We start from the raw sequence: 19,984 nt of genomic DNA, 5'->3' as shown, positions 1-19,984 counted from the left end.
ACAACTGTTAGTACAACTGAAACAACTACACCAGCCACTACAACTGAGAGCACAACTGTTAGTACAACAGAGACAACAACACCAGCCACTACAACTGAGAGCACAACTGTTAGTACAACAGAGACAACAACACCAGCCACTACAACTGAGAGCACAACTGCTAGTACAGCTGAAACAACTACACCAGCCACTACAACTGAGAGCACAACTGCTAGTACAGCTGAAACAACTACACCAGCCACTACAATTGAGAGCACAACTGTTAGTACAACAGAGACAACAACACCAGCCACTACAACTGAGAGCACAACTGTTACAACAACAGAGACAACTACACCAGCCACTACAACTGAGAGCACAACTGTTAGTACAACAGAGACAACAACACCAGCCACTACAACTGAGAGCACAACTGTTAGTACAACAGAGACAACAACACCAGCCACTACAACTGAGAGCACAACTGCTAGTACAGCTGAAACAACTACACCAGCCACTACAACTGAGAGCACAACTGCTAGTACAGCTGAAACAACTACACCAGCCACTACAACTGAGAGCACAACTGTTAGTACAACAGAGACAACAACACCAGCCACTACAACTGAGAGCACAACTGCTAGTAGTACAGCTGAAACAACTACACCAGCCACTACAACTGAGAGCACAACTGTTAGTACAACAGAGACAACAACACCAGCCACTACAACTGAGAGCACAACTGTTAGTACAACAGAGACAACTACACAAGCCACATCAATTGAGAGCACAACTGTTAGTACAACTGACACAACTACACCAGCCACATCAACTGAGAGCACAACTGTTAGTACAACTGGAACAATTGAGAGCACAACTGTTAGTACAACTGACACAACTACACCAGCCACTACAACTGAGAGCACAACTGTTAGTACAACTGACACAACTACAACAGCCAAAACAACTGAGAGCACAACTGTTAGTACAACTGAAACAACTACACCAGCCACTACAACTGTGACTACAGCTGAAACAACTACACCAGCCACAACAACTGTGAGCACAACTGTTAGTAAAACAGAGACAACTACACCAGCCACAACTGAGAGCACAACTGTTAGTACAAAAGAGACAACTACACCAGCCACAACAACTGAGAGCACAACTGTTAGTACAACTGACACAACTACACCAACCACAACAATTGAGAGCACAACTCTTAGTACAACTGAAACAACTACAACAGCCACAACAACTGAGAGCACAACTGTTAGTACAACTGAAACAATTACACCAGCCACAACAACTGAGAGCACAACTGTTACTACAACTGAAACAACTACACCAGCCACAACAACTGAGAGCACAACTGTTAGTACAACTGAAACAATTACACCAGCCACAACAACTGAGAGCACAACTGTTACTACAACTGAAACAACTACACCAGCCACAACAGAGAGCACAACTGTGACTACAGCTGAAACAACTACACCAGCCACTACAACTGTGACTACAGCTGAAACAACTACACCAGCCACAACAACTGAGAGCACAACTGTTAGTACAACTGAAACAACTACACCAGCCACAACAACTGTGACTACAGCTGAAACAACTACACCAGCCACTACAACTGTGACTACAGCTGAAACAACTACACCAGCCACAACAACTGAGAGCACAACTGTTAGAACAGCTGAAACAACTACATCAGCCACAACCGAGAGCACAACTGTGACTACAGTTGAAACAACTACACCAGCCACAACAACTGAGAGCACAACTGTTAGAACAGCTGAAACAACTACACCAGCCACAACCGAGAGCACAACTGTGACTACAGTTGAAACAACTACACCAGCCACAACAACTGAGAGCACAACTGTTAGTACAGCTGAAACAACTACACCAGCCACAACAACTGAGAGCACAACTGTTAGAACAGCTGAAACAACTACACCAGCCACAACCGAGAGCACAACTGTGACTACAGTTGAAACAACTACACCAGCCACAACAACTGAGAGCACAACTGTTAGTACAGCTGAAACAACTACACCAGCCACAACAACAACTCCTGCTGTAGTACAAAAAATCCTGGAGTTTGTGTCTGAAGATGAATTTACAGATGACCTTAGTGACTCAAAGTCCCAGGGGTTTAACAACAGGGCTCAGCTTGTTCAGAATTATGTGAGTGAAAACCTACATACTCTGTTCAATATATAATCCTTGAATGAATAAAAAAAGCAATTATCTTTTAATTACAAACATTAGATATGTAATGTATCATGCATAGCCTATTCATAAGTGTTTATTGTAACTGTCTGTATTTTGTTACAGCTTCAAGCTATCTACAGGAAATACCTCTCCTTCCTAAGAGTCACCGTCAAAGAATTCAGGTAAATACTTTACATTGTAAAGCTGAATATTTTATATAAATTGCCTATTTTTATATTTTATATGCAGTGCCAAGAACATGTGATTAATAGGTTTCCAAATGACAGTATTTCTAAAAAATGTATTTCAGAAAGGGGTCAGTCATTACCACAACAATACTCACTTTCAACGCTACAGACGATGAAAAGAATGTGCCATCAAATAAACAAATTGCAGATGACTTATTGAGTAATACAACAACTGTCAGCGCCCTGAAAATAACATCTAATTCAGTTACAGTAAATGGTAATTTGTCTAAAAAAAAATCTCTCTCAGATTCTCTCTCTCTCTCTCTCTCTCTCTCTCTTTATATATAAGTGCTAAAATAAAGATAGTTTTAACTGAACTTAAAATTATTTGGAAATTACTATATATTTACACAAGTGTTCTAAAAAAATAAATCTTCATAAAATGTATTTCCTTTGTCAGTGCTGTCATGAGTTCCAAAAAACTGTTATTTTTTTTTCTTGTATCAGAATATAGAAATGAAACGACCTCTACTACTGAACCAACAACAGAATACTCAACAGTCACACCAACTATTGATGTTTCATCAACCACTAGTGCAGCATATACTACAACAGAGTCAATTGCTACAACTGAAACAACTACACCAGTCACAACAACTGAGAGCACAACTGTTAGTACAACTGAAACAACTACACAAGCCACAACAACTGAGAGCACAACTGTTAGAACAGCTGAAACAACTACACCGGCCACAACAACCGAGACCACAACTGTGACTACAGCTGAAACAACTACACCAGCCACTACAACTGTGACTACAGCTGAAACAACTACACCAGCCACAACAACTGAGAGCACAACTGTTAGTACATCTGAAACAACTACACCAGTCACAAACACTGAGAGTACAACAGTTAGTACAGCTGAAACAACTACACCAGCCACTACAACCGAGAGCACAACTGTTAGTACAGCTGAAACAACTACAGCAGCCACAACAACTGAGAGTACAACTGTTAGTACAGCTGAAACAACTACACCAGCCACAACAACTGAGAGCACAACTGATAGTACATCTGAAACAACTACACCAGTCACAAACACTGAGAGTACAACAGTTAGTACAGCTGAAACAACTACACCAGCCACTACAACCGAGAGCACAACTGTTAGTACAGCTGAAACAACTACAGCAGCCACAACAACTGAGAGCACAACTGTTAGTACGGCTGAAACAACTACACCAGCCACAACAACTGAGAGCACAACTGTTAGTACGGCTGAAACAACTACACCAGCCACAACAACTGAGAGCACAACTGTTAGTACGGCTGAAACAACTAAACCAGCCACAACAACTGAGAGCACAACTGTTAGTACGGCTGAAACAACTACACCAGCCACAACAACTGAGAGTACAACTGTTAGTACAGCTGAAACAACTACACCAGCCACAACAACTGAGAGCACAACTGTTAGTACAGCTGAAACAACTAAACCAGCCACAACAACTGAGAGCACAACTGTTAGTACGGCTGAAACAACTACACCAGCCACAACAACTGAGAGCACAACTGTTAGTACAACTGAAACAACTACACCAGCCACAACAACTGAGAGCACAACTGTTAGTACGGCTGAAACAACTAAACCAGTCACAACAACAACTGAGAGTACAACTGTTAGTACAGCTGAAACAACTAAACCAGCCACAACAACTGAGAGCACAACTGTTAGTACGGCTGAAACAACTAAACCAGCCACAACAACTGACAGTACAACTGTTAGTACAGCTGAAACAACTAAACCAGCCACAACAACAACTGAGAGTACAACTGTTAGTACAGCTGAAACAACTAAACCAGCCACAACAACTGAGAGTACAACTGTTAGTACAGCTGAAACAACTAAACCAGCCACAACAACTGAGAGCACAACTGTTAGTACAGCTGAAACAACTAAACCAGCCACAACAACTGAGAGTACAGCTGAAACAACTACACCAGTCACAACAACTGAGAGTACAGCTGAAACAACTAAACCAGCCACAACAACTGAGAGCACAACTGTTAGTACAACTGACACAACTACACCAGCCACTACAACCGAGAGCACAACTGTTAGTACAACTGACACAACTACACCAGACAAAACAACTGAGAGCACAACTGTTAGTACAACAGAGACAACTACACCAGCCACATCAACTGAGAGCACAACTCTTAGTACAACAGAGACAACTACACCAGCCACAACAACTGAGAGCACAACTGTTAGTACAACTGACACAACTACACCAGACACTACAACTGAGAGCACAACTGTTAGTACAACTGAAACAACACCAGCCACATCAACTGAGAGCACAACTGTTAGTACAACAGAGACAACTACACCAGCCACAACAACTGAGAGCACAACTGTTAGTACAACTGACACAACTACACCAGCCACTACAACTGATAGCACAACTGTTAGTACAACAGAGACAACTACACCAGCCACAACAACTGAGAGCACAACTGTTAGTACCACTGAAACAACAACACCAGCCACAACAACTGAGAGCACAACTGTTAGTACAAAAGAGACAACTACACCAGCCACAACAACTGAGAGCACAACTGTTAGTACAACTGACACAACTACACCAACCACAACAATTGAGAGCACAACTCTTAGTACAACTGAAACAACTACAACAGCCACAACAACTGAGAGCACAACTGTTAGTACAACTGAAACAACACCAGCCACATCAACTGAGAGCACAACTGTTAGTACAACAGAGACAACTACACCAGCCACAACAACTGAGAGCACAACTGTTAGTACAACTGGAACAACTACACCAGCCACTACAGCTGAGAGCACAACTGTTAGTACAACTGACACAACTACACCAGACACAACAACTGAGAGCACAACTGTTAGTACAACTGAAACAACACCAGCCACATCAACTGAGAGCACAACTGTTAGTACAACAGAGACAACTACACCAGCCACAACAACTGAGAGCACAACTGTTAGTACAACTGACACAACTACACCAGCCACTACAACTGATAGCACAACTGTTAGTACAACAGAGACAACTACACCAGCCACAACAACTGAGAGCACAACTGTTAGTACAACTGAAACAACAACACCAGCCACAACAACTGAGAGAACAACTGTTAGTACAAAAGAGACAACTACACCAGCCACAACAACTGAGAGCACAACTGTTAGTACAACTGACACAACTACACCAACCACAACAATTGAGAGCACAACTCTTAGTACAACTGAAACAACTACAACAGCCACAACAACTGAGAGCACAACTGTTAGTACAACTGAAACAACTACACCAGCCACACCCGAGAGCACAACTGTGACTACAGCTGAAACAACTACACCAGCCACTACAACTGAGAGCACAACTGTTAGTACAACTGAAACAATTACACCAGCCACAACAACTGAGAGCACAACTGTTAGTACAACTGAAACAACTACACCAGCCACAACAGAGAGCACAACTGTGACTACAGCTGAAACAACTACACCAGCCACTACAACTGTGACTACAGCTGAAACAACTACACCAGCCAAAACAACTGAGAGCACAACTGTTAGAACAGCTGAAACAACTACACCAGCCACAACCGAGAGCACAACTGTGACTACAGTTGAAACAACTACACCAGCCACAACAACTGAGAGCACAACTGTTAGTAAAGCTGAAACAACTACACCAGCCACAACAACTGAGAGCACAACTGTTAGAACAGCTGAAACAACTACACCAGACACAACCGAGAGCACAACTGTGACTACAGTTGAAACAACTACACCAGCCACAACAACTGAGAGCACAACTGTTAGTACAACTGAAACAACACCAGCCACAACAACTGAGAGCACAACTGTTAGTACAAAAGAGACAACTACACCAGCCACATCAACTGAGAGCACAACTGTTAGTACAACAGAGACAACTACACCAGCCACAACAACTGAGAGCACAACTGTTAGTACAACTGACACAACTACACAAGCCACTACAACTGAGAGCACAACTGTTAGTACAACAGAGACAACTACACCAGCCACAACAACTGAGAGCACAACTGTTAGTACAGCTGAAACAACTACACCAGCCACAACAACTGAGAGCACAACTGTTAGTACAGCTGAAACAACTACACCAGCCACAACAACTGAGAGCACAACTGTTAGTATGGCTGAAACAACTACACCAGCCACAACAACTGAGAGCACAACTGTTAGTACAGCTGAAACAACTACACCAGCCACAACAACTGAGAGCACAACTGTTAGTACGGCTGAAACAACTACACCAGCCACAACAACTGAGAGCACAACTGTGACTACAGTTGAAACAACTACACCAGCCACAACAACTGAGAGCACAACTGTTCGTACAGCTGAAACAACTACACCAGCCACAACAACTGAGAGCACAACTGTTAGTATGGCTGAAACAACTACACCAGCCACAACAACTGAGAGCACAACTGTTAGTACAGCTGAAACAACTACACCAGCCACAACAACTGAGAGCACAACTGTTAGTACAGCTGAAACAACTAAACCAGCCACAACAACTGAGAGCACAACTGTTAGTACGGCTGAAACAACTACACCAGCCACAACAACTGAGAGTACAACTGTTAATACAGCTGAAACAACTAAACCAGCCACAACAACAACTGAGAGTACAACTGTTAGTACAGCTGAAACAACTAAACCAGCCACAACTGAGACAACAACTGTTAGTACGGCTGAAACAACTACACCAGTCACAACAACTGAGAGCACAACTGTTAGTACAGCTGAAACAACTAAACCAGCCACAACAACTGAGAGCATAACTGTTAGTACGGCTGAAACAACTACACCAGCCACAACAACTGAGAGCATAACTGTTAGTACGGCTGAAACAACTACACCAGCCACAACAACTGAGAGCATAACTGTTAGTACGGCTGAAACAACTACACCAGCCACAATAACAACTGAGAGTACAACTGTTAGTACGGCTGAAACAACTACACCAGCCACAACAACTGAGAGCACAACTGTTAGTACAACTGACACAACTACACCAGCCACAACAACTGAGAGCACAACTGTTAGTACAACTGACACAACTACACCAGCCACAACAACTGAGAGCAAAACTGTTAGTACAACTGACACAACTACACCAGCCACTACAACTGAGAGCACAACTGTTAGTACAACTGAAACAACAACACCAGCCACAACAACTGAGAGCACAACTGTTAGTACAAAAGAGACAACTACACCAGCCACATCAACTGAGAGCACAACTGTTAGTACAACAGAGACAACTACACCAGCCACATCAACTGAGAGCACAACTGTTAGTACAACTGACACAACTACACCAGACACAACAACTGAGAGCACAACTGTTAGTACAGCTGAAACAACACCAGCCACATCAACTGAGAGCACAACTGTTAGTACAACTGACACAACTACACCAGCCACTACAACTGATAGCACAACTGTTAGTACAACAGAGACAACTACACCAGCCACAACAACTGAGAGCACAACTGTTAGTACAACTGAGACAACTACACCAGCCACTACAACTGAGAGCACAACTGTTAGTACAACTGACACAACTACACCAGCCACTACAACTGATAGCACAACTGTTAGTACAACAGAGACAACTACACCAGCCACAACAACTGAGAGCACAACTGTTAGTACAACAGAGACAACTACACCAGCCACATCAACTGAGAGCACAACTGTTAGTACAACTGACACAACTACACCAGACACAACAACTGAGAGCACAACTGTTAGTACAGCTGAAACAACACCAGCCACATCAACTGAGAGCACAACTGTTAGTACAACAGAGACAACTACACCAGCCACAACAACTGAGAGCACAACTGTTAGTACAACTGACACAACTACACCAGCCACTACAACTGATAGCACAACTGTTAGTACAACAGAGACAACTACACCAGCCACAACAACTGAGAGCACAACTGTTAGTACAACTGACACAACTACACCAGCCACTACAACTGATAGCACAACTGTTAGTACAACAGAGACAACTACACCAGCCACAACAACTGATAGCACAACTGTTAGTACAACTGAAACAACAACACCAGCCACAACAACTGAGAGCACAACTGTTAGTACAAAAGAGACAACTACACAAGCCACAACAACTGAGAGCACAACTGTTAGTACAACTGACACAACTACACCAACCACAACAATTGAGAGCACAACTCTTAGTACAACTGAAACAACTACAACAGCCACAACAACTGAGATTACAAATGTTAGTACAACTGAAACAACTACACCAGCCACACCCGAGAGCACAACTGTGACTACAGCTGAAACAACTACACCAGCCACTACAACTGTGACTACAGCTGAATTAACAACACCAGCCACAACAACTGAGAGCACAACTGTTAGTACAACTGAAACAATTACACCAGCCACAACAACTGAGAACACAACTGTTACTACAGCTGAAACAACTACACCAGCCACAACAACTGAGAGCACAACTGTTAGTACAACTGAAACAACTACTCCAGCCACAACAACTGAGAGCACAACTGTTAGTACAACTGAAACAACTACACCAGCGACTACAACTGAGAGCACAACTGTTACAACAACAGAAACAACCACACCAGCACCAATAATAACAGAATTGTCCTCAGCCACAACAACTGAGAGCACAACTGTTAGTACAGCTGAAACAACTAAACCAGCCACAACAACTGTTAGTACAGCTGAAACAACTACTCCAGCCACAACAACTGAGAGCACAACTGTTAGTACAACTGAAACAACTACACCAGCGACTACAACTGAGAGCACAACTGTTACAAAAACAGAAACAACCACACCAGCAACAACTGACAGCTCAACTATTGCTACAACAGAAACAACTACACCAGCAACAACTGAGAGCACAACTGTTACTACAACTGAAACAACTACTCCAGCCACAACAACTGAGAGCACAACTGTTAGTACAACAGAAACAACTACACCAGCAACAACTGAGAGCACAACTGTTACTACAACTGAAACAACTACTCCAGCCACAACAACTGAGAGCACAACTGTTAGTACAACAGAAACAACTTCACCAGCCACAACAACTGAGAGCACAACTGTTAGTACAACTGAAACAACTACTCCAGCCACAACAACTGAGAGTACAACTGTTAGTACAACTGAAATAACTACACCAGCGACTACAACTGAGAGCACAACTGTTACAACAACAGAAACAACCACACCAGTCACAACTGACAGCTCAACTGCTACTACAACTGAAACAACTACACCAGCACCAATAATAACAGAATTGTCCTCAGCCACAACAACTGAGAGCACAACTGTTAGTACAACTGAAACAACTACACCAGCAACTACAACTGAGAGCACAACTGTTACAACAACAGAAACAACCACACCAGTCACAACTGACAGCTCAACTGTTGCTACAACTGAAACAACTACACCAGCCACAACAACTGAGAGCACAAGTGTTAGTACAACAGAAACAACTACACCAGCAACAACTGAGAGCACAACTGTTAGTACAACAGAAACAACTACACCAGCAACAACTGAGAGCACAACTGTTACTACAACTGAAACAACTACTCCAGCCACAACAACTGAGAGCACAACTGTTAGTACAACTGAAACAACTACACCAGCCACATCACCTGAGAGCACAACTGTTAGTACAACTGAAACAACTACACCAGTCACAACAACTGAGAGGTCAACTGTTGCTACAACAGAAACAACTTCACCAGTGACTACAACTGAGAGCAAAACTGTTACAACAACAGAAACAACCACACCAGTCACAACTGACAGCTCAACTGTTACTACAACTGAAACAACTACACCAGCACCAATAATAACAGAATTGTCCTCAGCCACAACAACTGAGAGTACAACTGTTAGTACAACTGAAACAACTACACCAGCAACAACTGAGAGCACAACTGTTACTACAACTGAAACAACTACTCCAGCCACAACAACTGAGAGCACAACTGTTAGTACAACTGAAACAACTACTCCAGCCACAACAACTGAGAGCACAACTGTTAGTACAACTGAAACAACTACTCCAGCCACAACAACTGAGAGCACAACTGTTAGTACAACTGAAACAACTACTCCAGCCACAACAACTGAGAGCACAACTGTTAGTACAACTGAAACAACTACACCAGCGACTACAACTGAGAGCACAACTGTTACAACAACAGAAACAACCACACCAGCACCAATAATAACAGAATTGTCCTCAGCCACAACAACTGAGAGCACAACTGTTAGTACAGCTGAAACAACTAAACCAGCCACAACAACTGTTAGTACAGCTGAAACAACTACTCCAGCCACAACAACTGAGAGCACAACTGTTAGTACAACTGAAACAACTACACCAGCGACTACAACTGAGAGCACAACTGTTACAAAAACAGAAACAACCACACCAGCAACAACTGACAGCTCAACTATTGCTACAACAGAAACAACTACACCAGCAACAACTGAGAGCACAACTGTTACTACAACTGAAACAACTACTCCAGCCACAACAACTGAGAGCACAACTGTTAGTACAACAGAAACAACTACACCAGCAACAACTGAGAGCACAACTGTTACTACAACTGAAACAACTACTCCAGCCACAACAACTGAGAGCACAACTGTTAGTACAACAGAAACAACTTCACCAGCCACAACAACTGAGAGCACAACTGTTAGTACAACTGAAACAACTACTCCAGCCACAACAACTGAGAGTACAACTGTTAGTACAACTGAAATAACTACACCAGCGACTACAACTGAGAGCACAACTGTTACAACAACAGAAACAACCACACCAGTCACAACTGACAGCTCAACTGCTACTACAACTGAAACAACTACACCAGCACCAATAATAACAGAATTGTCCTCAGCCACAACAACTGAGAGCACAACTGTTAGTACAACTGAAACAACTACACCAGCAACTACAACTGAGAGCACAACTGTTACAACAACAGAAACAACCACACCAGTCACAACTGACAGCTCAACTGTTGCTACAACTGAAACAACTACACCAGCCACAACAACTGAGAGCACAAGTGTTAGTACAACAGAAACAACTACACCAGCAACAACTGAGAGCACAACTGTTAGTACAACAGAAACAACTACACCAGCAACAACTGAGAGCACAACTGTTACTACAACTGAAACAACTACTCCAGCCACAACAACTGAGAGCACAACTGTTAGTACAACTGAAACAACTACACCAGCCACATCAACTGAGAGCACAACTGTTAGTACAACTGAAACAACTACACCAGTCACAACAACTGAGAGGTCAACTGTTGCTACAACAGAAACAACTTCACCAGTGACTACAACTGAGAGCAAAACTGTTACAACAACAGAAACAACCACACCAGTCACAACTGACAGCTCAACTGTTACTACAACTGAAACAACTACACCAGCACCAATAATAACAGAATTGTCCTCAGCCACAACAACTGAGAGTACAACTGTTAGTACAACTGAAACAACTACACCAGCAACAACTGAGAGCACAACTGTTACTACAACTGAAACAACTACTCCAGCCACAACAACTGAGAGCACAACTGTTAGTACAACTGAAACAACTACTCCAGCCACAACAACTGAGAGCACAACTGTTAGTACAACTGAAACAACTACTCCAGCCACAACAACTGAGAGCACAACTGTTAGTACAACTGAAACAACTACACCAGCGACTACAACTGAGAGCAAAACTGTTACAACAACAGAAACAACCACACCAGTCACAACTGACAGCTCAACTGTTACTACAACTGAAACAACTACACCAGCACCAATAATAACAGAATTGTCCTCAGCCACAACAACTGAGAGTACAACTGTTAGTACAACTGAAACAACTACACCAGCCACAACAACTGAGAGCACAACTGTTAGTACAACAGAAAAAACTACACCAGCCACAACAACTGAGAGCACAACTGTTACTACAACAGACACAACTACACCAGTCACAACAACAGAGAGCACAACTGTTAGTACAACAGAAACAACTACACCAGCAACAACTGAGAGCACAACTGTTAGTACAACTGAAACAACAACACCAGCCACATCACCTGAGAGCACAACTGTTAGTACAACTGAAACAACTACACCAGTCACAACTGACAGCTCAACTGTTACTACAACTGAAACAACTACACCAGCACCAATAATAACAGAATTGTCCTCAGCCACAACAACTGAGAGCACAACTGTTAGTACAACTGAAACAACTACACCAGCCACAACAACTGAGAGCACAACTGTTAGTACAACAGAAAAAACTACACCAGCCACAACAACTGAGAGCACAACTGTTACTACAACAGACACAACTACACCAGTCACAACAACAGAGAGCACAACTGTTAGTACAACAGAAACAACTACACCAGCAACAACTGAGAGCACAACTGTTAGTACAACTGAAACAACAACACCAGCCACATCACCTGAGAGCACAACTGTTAGTACAACTGAAACAACTACACCAGTCACAACTGACAGCTCAACTGTTACTACAACTGAAACAACTACACCAGCACCAATAATAACAGAATTGTCCTCAGCCACAACAACTGAGAGTACAACTGTTAGTACAACTGAAACAACTACACCAGCCACAACAACTGAGAGCACAACTGTTAGTACAACAGAAAAAACTACACCAGCCACAACAACTGAGAGCACAACTGTTACTACAACAGAAACAACTACACCAGTCACAACAACAGAGAGCACAACTGTTAGTACAACAGAAACAACTACACCAGCAACAACTGAGAGCACAACTGTTAGTACAACTGAAACAACAACACCAGCCACATCACCTGAGAGCACAACTGTTAGTACAACTGAAACAACTACACCAGTCACAACTGACAGCTCAACTGTTACTACAACTGAAACAACTACACCAGCACCAATAATAACAGAATTGTCCTCAGCCACAACAACTGAGAGTACAACTGTTAGTACAACAGAAAAAACTACACCAGCCACAACAACTGAGAGCACAACTGTTACTACAACAGAAACAACTACACCAGCCACAACAACTGAGAGCACAACTGTTAGTACAACAGAAACAACTACACCAGCAACAACTGAGAGCACAACTGTTAGTACAACTGAAACAACAACACCAGCAACAACTGAGAGCACAACTGTTACTACAACTGAAACAACTACTCCAGCCACATCACCTGAGAGCACAACTGTTAGTACAACAGAAACAACTTCACCAGTCACAACAACTGAGAGCACAACCGTTAGTACAACTGAAACAACTACACCAGCCACAACTGACAGCTCAACTGCTACTACAACTGAAACAACTACACCAGCACCAATAATAACAGAATTGTCCTCAGCCACAACAACTGAGAGCACAACTGTTAGTACAACTGAAACAACTACACCAGCGACTACAACTGAGAGCACAACTGTTACAACAACAGAAACAACCACACCAGTCACAACTGACAGCTCAACTGTTGCTACAACTGAAACAACTACACCAGCCACAACAACTGAGAGCACAACTGTTAGTACAACAGAGACAACTACACCAGCCACAACAACTGAGAGCACAACTGTTAGTACAACAGAGACAACTACACCAGTCACAACAACTGAGAGCACAACTGTTAGTACAACTGAAACAACTACACCAGCGAGTACAACTGAGAGCACAACTGTTACTACAACAGAAACAACTACACCAGTCACAACAACTGACAGCTCAACTGTTACTACAACAGAAACAACTACACCAGTCACAACAACTGACAGCTCAACTGTTACTACAACTGAAACAACTACACCAGAACCAATAATAACAGAATTGTCCTCAGCCACAACAACTGAGAGCACAACTGTTAGTACAACTATAACAACTACACCGGCCACAACAACTGAGAGCACAACTGTTACTACAAGTGAAACAACTACACCAGTCACAACTGAGAGCACAACTGTTAGTACAACTGAAATAACTACACCAGCCACAACAACTGAGAGCACAACTGTTAGTACAACTGAAACAACTACACCGGCCACAACAACTGAGAGCACAACTGTTACTACAAGTGAAACAACTACACCAGTCACAACTGAGAGCACAACTGTTAGTACAACAGAGACAACTACACCAGCCACTACAACTGAGAGCACAACTGTTAGTACAACTGAAATAACTACACCAGCCACTACAACTGAGAGCACAACTATTAGTACAACAGAAACAACTACACCAGCCACAACAACTGAGAGCACAACTGTTACTACAACAGAAACAACTACACCAGTCACAACAACTGACAGCTCATCTGTTACTACAACAGAAACAACTACACCAGTCACAACAACTGACAGCTCAACTGTTACTACAACTGAAACAACACCAGAACCAATAATAACAGAATTGTCCTCAGCCACAACAACTGAGAGCACAACTGTTAGTACAACAGAGACAACTACACCAGCCACAACAACTGAGAGCACAACTGTTAGTACAACAGAGACAACTACACCGGCAACAACAACTGAGAGCACAACTGTTACTACAAGTGAAACAACTACACCAGTCACAACTGAGAGCACAACTGTTAGTACAACAGAGACAATTACACCAGCCACTACAACTGAGAGCACAACTGTTAGTACAACAGAGACAACTACACCAGCCACAACAACTGAGAGCACAACTGTTAGTACAACTGAAACAACTACACCAGCGAGTACAACTGAGAGCACAACTGTTAGTACAACTGAAACAACTACACCAGTCACAACAACTGACAGCTCAACTGTTACTACAACAGAAACAACTACACCAGTCACAACAACTGACAGCTCAACTGTTACTACAACAGAAACAACTACACCAGTCACAACAACTGACAGCTCAACTGTTACTACAACAGAAACAACTACACCAGCCACAACAACTGAGAGCACAACTGTTAGTACAACAGAGACAACTACACCAGCCACAACAACTGAGAGCACAACTGTTAGTACAACAGAGACAACTACACCAGCCACAACAACTGAGAGCACAACTGTTAGTACAACTGAAACAACTACACCAGCGAGTACAACTGAGAGCACAACTGTTAGTACAACTGAAACAACTACACCAGTCACAACAACTGACAGCTCAACTGTTACTACAACAGAAACAACTACACCAGTCACAACAACTGACAGCTCAACTGTTACTACAACAGAAACAACTACACCAGAACCAATAATAACAGAATTGTCCTCAGCCACAACAACTGAGAGCACAACTGTTAGTACAACAGAGACAACTACACCGGCAACAACAACTGAGAGCACAACTGTTACTACAAGTGAAACAACTACACCAGTCACAACTGAGAGCACAACTGTTAGTACAACAGAGACAATTACACCAGTCACAACAACTGACAGCTCAACTGTTACTACAACTGAAACAACTACACCAGAACCAATAATAACAGAATTGTCCTCAGCCACAACAACTGAGAGCACAACTGTTAGTACAACAGAGACAACTACACCAACCACTACAACTGAGAGCACGACTGTTAGTACAACAGAAACAACTAAACCAGTCACAACAACTGTTAGTACAACCAAAATATCTACAAGACCAACAATAACATTGTCAGCATTCATAACAAGTATCACAAGTACAGCAATTAACACAAGAACAAAACCAACAACTTCTGTTTTTACTTCATTGACTCCCTCTTCAACTACCTTTACCACTACGACTGGTAGTACAACTAGAACATCAACAAAGTCAGTTGCCTCAACCACTAATACAACCACTGCTCTAACCACTTACACAACTGCCTCAACCACAAAAACAACAGCAACAAGACCCTTGACAATTTTGGCAACTACAGTGGTTACAATTACAACTACGAAATCTGTACCCATGTATATGACAGACCTGATTTTCCGCTCTCAGGACACATTTATTCCTGAACTCAACGATTCAAACTCTCCGGCCTTCAAGGAGAGGGTTCTGCTCGTCATTGCAGAGGTGAGTTAAAATTAACATGAAAACTAGAACATATCTCAACTGTACTTAAGAGAACAGATAACAGATATTTTAGACCAAATCCAGGAGTTTGTTAGGGTATTGTTATTGTTTAAAATGATTAGTTTACCATAAATAAATGACACACTTTTTTATTTATAATATGTTTCTGGATATCAAAAGTTTTCATAAACCTTTGTTCCACAAACAAACAAACAAAAAGTTAATTCTGATTTTGGTTGTGACTGCCTGTATGTTACAGATTGAACCAATCTACAAAAATAAATATCCTTCTTCCTTCATCAGAGTGATTGTCAAAAGATTCAGGTAAAAATGAAATATTGCAACCTTTGCTTTTTATGTGCGCTGTGTGTAGAAGTGTTCTTGAAAAAAAAAAAAAAAGAGAATGGAGTATACAGTACTTTTATATATTGGTAATATACTCATATTAAGGAATCCTACCATATATGATATTCTTCTATACTGTATATTCCAGCCAAGGGTCAATCATCACAGAAACACAACTGGTTTTCAACTCCACGGCATCGGTCCCAACTGTTCAAGAGGTTTTAGACACCCTTCGGTCAGCAGTGTTACAAGGAGGTGCCGATCCACTGAAGATACTTCCTGCATCAATTTCAGTCAATGGTTCAGGTAAATTTCCATTTTAAAACATATCTTGCACATTTGGAAGGCCTCAGAAACTGTCTTGCTCTTTTGGTATATAAGAATATGGCAGACAAAACATATAGTACATTTGGACTGGAATGAAATAAAAAAGGTCCTAGTACCTTATATTGTGTTTATCTAATTTGTTCATCTTTTTCTTACAGTTATTGCTACTACGACTGTAGCTGCTTCAACTTCGACTGTGGCTGCTTTAACTACATCTTCAAGTGGATTAAAGATTGAATCCAGTCTGCTTCAAATAACATGGCTCTTTATTATGGCAAAAATATTAAGAGGTTGTCTTTAAATCCTTTAACAATGAGTCAACTAAGGATTTACAACTAACGAATTTGTTAGAGCATGCTTTGTATGTTTATAATGCATTATTTACTGTTGTTGCTCACTCTTAAAATATATATGAGATGGCAATACCAAAATAGATATGATTGATATAAATTGCATTGATTTTCAAGGGCGCAATTTGTAAAGAGAAAAATTATTATATATGAATTAGAAGCTGTCGAAATCAATCCTATTTTGATCTTTTCCTTTTGTCTAGTATATGAAATTGCGAGATCTTTTTATTTATTTTAGTAATCAAACAAACATATTTATTGAGTTCACATAATCCAAAATAGTTTCATATGAAACGAGAAAGAGAAAGAGAAAATCAAGAGTTCAGAAAAAATATGAAACACATTTTTTAATGTATTTGTTTACATCTAAATAAATGCATGTGTATATATCCACAATGAAATTATAATATATGTTAATTTAAAAAATGTATACTACAAGTATGTATATTTATTTAAAATGTAAAAGGTTTAATGTTAATTTAAATAAAGTCTTGATGCAACTTTAACCTGTGCACAATTTCTTACATTTCAAACGGGATCTCTGAGGGAATAATTAAAAAATTATGGACTATGAGAAGAGTTTATGCATTAATGAGGCCTGTTTTTGTTTAAAGTAACATGACATTTTGTATTAATGAGTTAAATTGATTAAAGGATTTTTTTTAGCGCAAGACACCTCTGACAGGTGAGTGGTCCACATAATATTATGTTCCTTTTATTATGTAGCCACCTAAAACCACCTTACCAGCAATTTTATTGATTTATATTTTTTATAGAAATTGTATAGCCAGAATGGGTAAATGACAGGGAAAAGTAATGAAAGTGTTTTTCAAGTGTTTTTGCATATTTTTTTATATCACCCACTTTATTCAGGTAGCTGCATTTTTATATTGTTTGTTATTAGTGATATGCAAATACTCTCAGCTACTCAAAAATAACCAATTAATAATCTGAATGTAATTCACATTTTCAGTCATATATAAATTAAACAGATAATATTTAAAGTTGTACTAATAAACTGAATGTGATTCATATTTGTCAGTCATACGTAAATGAAACGGGTAAGATTTATGTAATAGTACACAGAAAAACGCCCATTTTAAATTAACACTGCTCAGTGTTCATATGTGTGCACACTACTGAGCGAAAGTACCATTGAAGCAGTGTTGAAGGTAATAATTAATGATGATTGGGCATTAATTATGAACACCTGCTGTTAAGCAGAATCCCCAAAGGAAAGAGAAAAGCAAGAACTACAACTGATTTCAGCCACAGCCTTAGATGTTATCAACTGAAGATAAAATAAGACATTAAATCTCTAAAGATCTCTAAAGAGGAGGATTAAACAACTCCAAAATCAGCACTACCAGCTTCACTTATTACTAACCGAATTTACTTTATTTAATTTCCGTTTTAATGAAATCAACAGTTGTATTTTAAGTCACCATGCAGTGATCAGTGTTTGCTTTAGTTGGGCTCTAAGATGAGCGTAATATCTGGGAGAGTCAAGTCAAGTCACATTTATTTATATAGCGCTTTTTTATAGCGCTATATAGAGAGCAATATAATATTATATTTTCTCTGGCTGTTGTAACTGTGTGTTTTTATAAAGCACATTAGTTGTAGCAAAAAGCCAAGAGAAAATGAGGTCTGGTGATGTTGGCTGTTTATTAATGAGGATGAAATCAGCATGTTGTGGCCTTTATCACTCATCTTATTGAGTATCAAATACTTTGAGTAATTTATTTTTATTCATTATAGTAGCTATGTGACTTGACAGCGTGAAATCCAACAGTGTTAATCAAATAATATAAATAACTTAAACTTTTTCTTATAAAATTTTTTTCTTCACATTATTTCTTAGACATCAAGAATTAACATATGATTCTCAACAATGGTGACAAAAAATCAAATGATTTATGCTACAGTGCATGCAGGGTACCACCAATCAAAACTCACCAATTTCTCCCAGCATTCATTGCAGCATTAATAAATTATGCAGCTGGATTTTTTTTGTAGCTTGTTTTATGCTCAGAGTTGATCTGATTATCAGGATATTTTGTTTGATTATCACCATTGTTGAGATTCATATGCTGTTACTTGATGTCTGTGTGCATCTGAGTAAAGCCATAGATTAAAGGTTTTTGTGCACTTAATATTTAAAAAAACCAAGTATATCATTTGATAAAGAACACTGATAGATCTCATACTGTAGAATCTAGTGGATTACATAACAAAACAATAATGAATTCCTTAGATTTCCACGACGCATGCGCGAGATTTGCGATCTGCTTACACCAACTTAGATCGCAATTCTCGCGCATGCGTCGTGGAAATC

General features: G+C 40.6%; 1 protein-coding gene across 1 annotated transcript in view; it reads left to right on the top strand.

Annotated features, from left to right (window-relative positions):
- LOC120488816 (uncharacterized) overlaps positions 1-19,984 on the top strand; it is a 90,799-nt gene that overhangs the window by 53,886 nt on the left and 16,929 nt on the right. Inside the window, exons 29-48 of the mRNA XM_089132653.1 lie at positions 901-999; positions 1,288-2,175; positions 2,326-2,384; positions 2,513-2,667; positions 2,898-3,484; positions 3,602-4,237; positions 4,448-4,963; positions 5,387-6,796; positions 6,914-7,738; positions 7,979-8,038; positions 8,309-9,031; positions 9,266-10,339; positions 10,553-11,239; positions 11,759-11,941; positions 12,107-12,772; positions 12,809-12,856; positions 13,187-15,523; positions 16,550-16,624; positions 16,884-16,948; positions 17,118-17,275. Of these exons, the coding sequence (XP_088988779.1) occupies positions 901-999; positions 1,288-2,175; positions 2,326-2,384; positions 2,513-2,667; positions 2,898-3,484; positions 3,602-4,237; positions 4,448-4,963; positions 5,387-6,796; positions 6,914-7,738; positions 7,979-8,038; positions 8,309-9,031; positions 9,266-10,339; positions 10,553-11,239; positions 11,759-11,941; positions 12,107-12,772; positions 12,809-12,856; positions 13,187-15,523; positions 16,550-16,624; positions 16,884-16,948; positions 17,118-17,275 (11,251 nt within the window). The remainder of the gene's footprint in view (positions 1-900; positions 1,000-1,287; positions 2,176-2,325; positions 2,385-2,512; positions 2,668-2,897; positions 3,485-3,601; positions 4,238-4,447; positions 4,964-5,386; positions 6,797-6,913; positions 7,739-7,978; positions 8,039-8,308; positions 9,032-9,265; positions 10,340-10,552; positions 11,240-11,758; positions 11,942-12,106; positions 12,773-12,808; positions 12,857-13,186; positions 15,524-16,549; positions 16,625-16,883; positions 16,949-17,117; positions 17,276-19,984) is intronic.

Source organism: Pimephales promelas, chromosome 6 (assembly GCF_988280905.1).
Source record: "Pimephales promelas chromosome 6, fPimPro1.hap1.1, whole genome shotgun sequence".
Taxonomy (NCBI): Eukaryota; Metazoa; Chordata; class Actinopteri; order Cypriniformes; family Leuciscidae; genus Pimephales; species Pimephales promelas.
Note: the sequence above shows the minus strand (reverse complement) of the source record. Positions and strands in the feature narration are given on the sequence as shown.